At 55.9% G+C, this 6,761-nt stretch overlaps 1 protein-coding gene across 3 annotated transcripts in view; it reads right to left on the bottom strand.

Annotated features, from left to right (window-relative positions):
• Nucleotides 1-2,809: 2,809 nt before the first annotated feature.
• Nucleotides 2,810-6,761, bottom strand: part of GPR35 (G protein-coupled receptor 35) — a 29,050-nt gene continuing 25,098 nt past the window's right edge. For all 3 annotated transcript variants that reach the window (XM_005574826.4, XM_045368092.2, XM_005574825.4), the window contains one exon: nucleotides 2,810-6,072. In XM_005574826.4, the coding sequence (XP_005574883.2) occupies nucleotides 5,139-6,068 (930 nt within the window). In that variant the 5' untranslated portion in view covers nucleotides 6,069-6,072 and the 3' untranslated portion in view covers nucleotides 2,810-5,138. The remainder of the gene's footprint in view (nucleotides 6,073-6,761) is intronic.

Below are 6,761 nucleotides of genomic sequence, written 5' to 3'. Positions count from 1 at the left end.
GGCTCTCCTGGGCATGGGCCCTCCTAGGAATGGGCCCTCCTGGGCATGGACCATCCTGGGCATGGACCCTACTAAATATGGGTCTTCCTGGACATAGGACCCTCCTGGGCCTGGGCCCTCCTGGACATGGACCCTACTGTGCATGGGTCCTCCTGGATATGGACAGTACTGGGCATGGGACCTCCTGGACATGGACCTTCCAGGGCATGGACCCTTCTGGGAATGGGTTCTCCTGGATATGGATGCTCCTGGATATGGACACTCCTGGGCATGGACCCTCCTGGGCATGGACTCTCCTTGGTTGGCATGGACCCTCTTTGGTTGGCATGTACCCTACTGGTCATAGACCCTCCTGGTCATGGATCCTCTTGGGCATAGGCCCTTCTGGGTACAGGGCTCTTTTGTGTGTGAACCCTCCTGTGAATAGGCCCTTGTGAACACTACTGGGCATGGGTCCTTGTGGGCATGAGCCCTCCTGGCCCCCAGACATGGACTTTCCTGGGTATGGACCCTCCTGGGCATGGAGTCTCCTGGGCATGGGGTCTCCTGGGTGTAGGCCCTCCTGGGTATGGCCCCTCCTGGGTATGGATCCTCCTGGACATAGACCCTACTGGGCATGGGTCATCCTGGGCATTGATCTTCCTTGGTTGGCATGGACCATCCTGGGCACAGACCCCTCCTGGACATGGATGCTCCAGGGCATGAACTCTCCTGTGAATAGATCCTCCTGAACATGACTTTGCTGGGCATGGGTCCTCCTGGGCATGAACCTTCCTGGGCAGGGACCCCTGGACATGGACCCTCCTGGGAGGGACCCCCAGGCATGCACCCTCCTGGGCATGGACCCTCCTGGGCATGGGCCCCTGTATTATTCTGTTTTCATACTGCTATAGAGAACTGCCCGAGACTGGGTAGTTTATAAATGAAAGAGTTAACTAACTCACAGTTCAGCATGGCTGGGGAGGTCTCAGGAAACTTATAATCGTGGTGGAAGGCGAAGGGGAAGCAAGGCACCTTCTTCACAAGGCAGCAAGAAGACGTGCCAAGCCAATGGGAAAGAGTCCCTTATAAAACTGTCAGATTTCATGAGAACTCTATCATGAGAATAGCATGGGGGAGACTGCCCCCATGATTCAGTTACCTGCACCTGGTCTCTCCCTTGACATGTGGGGACTGTAATTCAAGATGAGATTTGGGTGGGGACACAAAGCCTAATTACACCATTCTACCCCTAGCCCCTTCCAAATCTCATGTCTCTTTTACATTTCAAAACCAGTCATGCCTTCCCAAGAGTCCCCCAAAGTCTTAATTCATTCCAGTATTAACCCAAAAGTCCAAGACCAAAGTGTCATCTGAGACAAGGTAAGTCCCTTCTGCCTACAAATCTGTAAAATCAAAAGCAAGTTAGTTACATCCTAGATACAGTGGAGGTACAGGCAATTAGGTAAATATACCCATTCCAAATGGGATAAATTGGCCAAAATCAAGGGGCCACAGGCCCCATGCAAGTCTGAAATCCAGGTAGGCAGTCAAAACTTAAAGCTCCAAAATGATCTCTTTTGACTCCACGTCTCACATCCAAGTCAGGCTCACGCAAGAGGTGGGCTCCCATGACCTTGGGCAGCTCCACCTTTGTTGTTTCACAGGGTACAGCATCCCTTCCAACTGCCTTCACAGGCTGGTGTTGTGTGTCTGTGGCTTTTCCAGGTGCATGGTTCAAGTCATCAGTGGATCTACCATTCTGGGGTCTGGAGGATAGTGGCCTTCTTCTCACAGTTCCACAAGCAGTAGGCAGTGCCCCAGTGGGGACTGTGTGTGGGGGCTCCAACCCCATGTATCACTTCTACACTGCCCTAGCAGAGGTTCTACATGAGGGTTCCACCAGTGCAGCAAACTTCTCTGCAGGTCCAATACCACATGTAAGCCACCAAGGCTTGGGGCTTGCACCTTCTGAAGCAAAGGTCTAAGCTGTACATTGGTCCCTTTTAACCACTGCTGGGATGTGGGGCACCAAGTCCTGAGACTGCACAAAGCAGCAAGGCCCTGGGCCCCATCCACAAAACCATTTTTTCCTCCTAAGCCTCCAGGCCTGTGATGGGTGGGGTTGCTGTGAAGACCTCTGACATTCTGTGGAGACATTTCCCTCATTGTCTATGCTATTAACATGTGACTCCTAGTTACTTATGCAAATTTCTGCAGCTGGCTTGAATTTCTCCTCAGAAAATGGGTTTTTCTTTTCTATCCCATAGTCAGGATGTGCATTTTCTAAACTTTTATGCTCTGCTTCCCTTTTAAATGTGAGTTCCAATTCCAAATCATCTCTTTGTGAATGCATAAAATTGAATGCTTTTAAGAGCACTCTCGAATGCTTTGATGCTTAGAAATTTCTTCTGCCAGATACCCTAAATCATCTCTCTCACATTCAAAGTTCCACAGATGTCTAAGGCAGGGGCAAAATGCTGCCAATCTCTTTGCTAAAGCACAGCAAGAATCACCTTTATTCCAGTTTCCAGCAAATTCCTCATCTCCATCTGAGACCACCTCAGCCTGGAATTCATTGTCCATATCACTATCAGCATTTTGATCAAAGCCATCCAACAAGTCTCTAGGAAGTTCCATACTTTCCCACATCTTTCTGTCTTCTGAGCCCTCCAAACTGTTCCAACCTCTGACTATTACCCAGTTCCAAATTTGCTTCCACATTTTTGGGTATGTTTACAGCAGCACCCCACTCTCTGTGGTACCAATTTGCTGCATTTGTCTGTTTTCATTGTTTTCATACTGATATAAAGAACTGCCTAAGACTGGGTAATTTTAAAGGAAAAAGGTTTAATTGACTCACAGTTCAGCATGGCTAGGGATGCCTCTGAAAACTTACAATCAGCAGAAGTTGAAGGGGAAGCAAGGAACTTTCTTCACAAGACAGCAGGAAGGAGAAGTGCCAAGTGAAGGGGGAAGAGCCCCTTATAAAATCATCAGATCTCATGAGAACTCACTCATTATTTTCTGCATGTATTTCCCACATTCCCACAGCATGTGGGAAACAGCTCCCATGATCCAATTGCCTCCACGTGGTCTCTCCCTTGATACAGGGGCACTATGGTTATTATAGGGATTACAATTCAAGATGAGATTTGGGTGGGGACACAAATCTAACATATCAGCCCTCCTGAGTATGGACTCTTCTGGATATGGACCTTTCTGGGCATGGACACTTTTAGGCATGGAACCCTCCTGGGCATAAACCTTCCCGGGCATTAACTGGCCTGGGCATGGACCCTCCTGGGCATGGGCCTTCCTAGGCATGAGGCATGAGGCTCTCATGGGCATGGCCCTTACTGGACATGGACCTTCCCGGGCATGGGGTTCTCCTGGACATGGTCCTTACTGGGCACAGGGCTCTGTTGTGTATGGACCCTCCTAGGCATGGACCTTTCTGGACATGAACCCTCCTGGGCATAGAGCCGCCTCAGCATGGACCCCTCCTGGACATGGGCCCTCCTGGGCTGGACCTTCCTGGGCATGAACCCTCTTTGACATGGGCCCTTCTGGTCATGGACCTTCCTAGGCAGGGACACTCCTGGACATGAATGCTCCTAGGCATGAATCTTTCTTGACATGGAGCCTCCTGGGCATGGAACCTCCTGGACATGTATCCTCCTGGGCACAGGGCCCTCTGTGCACATGATCCTCCTGGGCATGGGGCCCTACTGGGCATAAACTCTCCTGGGCATAAACCCTCCTGAGCATGGACCCTCCCGGGCATGGGACCCTCCTGGACATAGACCCCCCACTAGGTATGGACACCCTTGGATATGAACCCTCCTGGACATGGGACCCTTTTGAGCATAGAACCCTCCTGGGCACAGGACCCTCCTGACAGTGGGGCCCTCCTGCTCACGGACCCTCCTGGGCATGGACCTTCCTGGGCACAGAAGCCTCCTAGACATGGACCCTCCTGAGCATGGGCCCACCTGAGATGCACCCTTTTAGGCACGGGGCCCTTATGGGGCTCTCCTGGGTATGGGCTCTCCAGAGCCTGGGGTCCTGTGAGATGCCATCAGCTGCATGTTTGTGCCATGTCCCTGCCACAACATGACTGCCATCTCTCTTCAGTCCTGTGGAACGTGGAACAGGGTGGAGCGGTGCCTGTGGACATGCAATATGGGATGACAGGATGGGGTTTGAGCCCAGGCCGTGCTGGCCCACACTCGCAGGAGGTCTCTGGAGTGCCCCGTCCTTCCAGCTTGGGGTTCGAGATGCCCTCCACGCAGAAGTACAGGAAAGTCAGAAACCAGCAGGACATCCCGCCTTTACCTGGGTGGGCACCCAAGCCCTACCCCTGCCAGACATGGTTTCCAGCCTTTCCCTGAAGGAAGGAGAAGAGGGCTGGGTCCCCTGGCAGATCCTGGCCACCTCTTCACTGCCACCCACCCCAACCCAGTCTCACCTGCTTGACCTTGGTCCCCCGCTCCTTGTACCACTGTGCAGCTCCTACATGGAGATAAGCCACTACATGGAGATAAGTCCTGCCTTGAGCAAGGAAACCTGGGCTAGGGGCCTCTAGTGCGGTCCTGCCAGGAGCTTCCAACAGCCCCTGCTCACGCTTCAGATGGTGGGGGTGGGAAAGTGTCAAAGGGTCCAAGGGGGCCTCAGAGTGAAGAGCCCCAAAGGGTCCCTGGAAGATGTCCGCTGGCCCTCTGAGCCACGCACTCCCTCCCCGCCTCCCATCACATGAGTGGGCAACACAGAGGGCCCCACCAGGACTGACTCTGGGTGGGGAGTTTTATTCCAGCCCCGAGGGGTGGCAGCAGGTGTCCTCAAGGCTGCACCCTAGCCAGCAGGAACTCACTTTGGCCTGGTGAGCTGGCTCTGGGGGTGGCAAGTGTGAGGCCCCATCCTGGGGGTCTCTGACATTGGCCTTGCTCTGGTCTCAGTCCTCTTGCCCTTGTCTCTGTCCCTCTCTCTTCCCAAGAGAGCAGGTACCTGGGCCATGCCTGCCCACCCAAGGCTCCAAGAGAGCCCACAGTGAGTTCAGGGCTGATCCCAGGCTCCTTGCTGCTGGTCCCACCTTCCCCCGACAGGCAGCACCTCCCGGAGCCCCCAGGACCTGGCCCACAGCGCCCTCCACACGCCTCCTAGGCCAGGGTCACACACAGAGAGGCCTGGCTTTTATGGGCCTTGGCACTGGGAACCACGGCCAATGCAGACGCCTCCTGGAACTCCTTGGCCATGTAGTAGTAGCAGATGGCGTCCAGGCAGCAGTTGGCATCTGACAGCTTGCTGGTTATGAAGAGGGTACGACGGAGCGTCTCTAGGAAGGCACAGGCGTTCCAGCCCACAGCGAGGCGCACCGTCAGCCCCAAGTGCAGGGGCAGGAAGCAGACCACAAACACCACGAGGTTGGCCCAGACCATACGGGCAGCCTTGTGGCTGGCCTCTGCCTGCCCCACATCAATGGGTGGCCGCTGGGCCAGAGCAGTCACCACCTTCAGGGAGCAGAAGACCACCACGGCCAGTGGCAGGTAGAATCCCAGCAGCGGGAAGGCCATGGAGCTGAAATTGTGCCGGGTACTCCTGAAGCAGAAACCGCCCTCCTGCATGCCCAGGAACCAGCGAGCCACCAGGGAGCCGATGACCAGCATCCAGAGGACCGCGCACACGGCCGCAGCCTGCCTGGGGGACCGCAGCCCACGGGCGCGCAGGGGGTGCCGCACGGCCACGTAGCGGTCCACGGCAATGGCCGTGACCAGGCTGATGCTCATGTACCTGTTGGTCAGGTAGATGCCCTGGGAGAGCTGGCACAGTGGCGTGTCCGAGGTGTCCTGCAGGGAGTGCAGCACGAAGGGCAAGGCACACAGCAGGCAGAGGTCGGCCACCGCCAGGTTGGTCATGTAGATGCGGGTCTCCGTCCACCGCTGCATGCGGCAGCAGAACACCCAGAGCGCCAGGCTGTTGAGCAGCAGGCCCAGCACCAGCAGGATGCCCAAGTAGGCGTAGAAGCCCAGCTTGATCGTCGGGGGCCAGGTGAGGTCGCTGGAGCCACAGGTGTTGTAGGTGCCGTTCATGGTCCTGGGGTTGCAGAGGGAGCTGGAGGTGAGCAGAGGGCGAGCGGGAGGAACGAGGCACTGCCCCCACTCCGCCCACCTCGGCCTCACATCCACAAACACAAAACTCCTCAAAGAAAGCATGGATGCCGTAAAGAATTCCAAGTCACCCTCGAGGTCTAACCCCTGGACGGATCCTCTTCCTCTCTCCTGAGCCCTTCTGTCCTGGGACCTGCCTGCTGTCATGGGGCAGGAAGGGAGGCAGAAGGAGCTCCACGTCCCCCTCCAGTCCCCAACCCAGCAAGCCCTACCCTCCAGAACGCAAATCCTGGACAGGGAACAAAGGGCCGCCAGCCTCACCCAGCACAGCTCTCAGCAGGGAGGGTTCAGAGGCAGCAGCACCTGTCAGTCTAAGGATGGGAAGACCAGGCTCCCAGACAAAGCCCAGGGTGGCCCCTCCACCCCTCCCGGGACCTGGCTGCAAGAGGTGCCCACATTTGACTCCACACCTGCATCGGCCCTTTCCCACAGCAGAGTCCAGGACAGCTGGGACTCTGGCCTGCCCCTCCCTCCCTGTGAGCTCACCACCCAGTCCTGAACTCTGGAGGTCCTGCCTGGATCAGCCGGAGTCCCCATTCCAGTCCCACATTTGGGATATGGGGTCCACCCCTTGAGCTCCCAGGGGTCAGAGCACATGAGGGCAGCCCTGCCCCT

This window comes from Macaca fascicularis, chromosome 12, assembly GCF_037993035.2.
Source record: "Macaca fascicularis isolate 582-1 chromosome 12, T2T-MFA8v1.1".
Classification (NCBI taxonomy): Eukaryota; Metazoa; Chordata; class Mammalia; order Primates; family Cercopithecidae; genus Macaca; species Macaca fascicularis.
The sequence above is the reverse complement of the archived record's forward strand: the minus strand, read 5'-3'. Positions and strand labels throughout refer to the sequence as shown.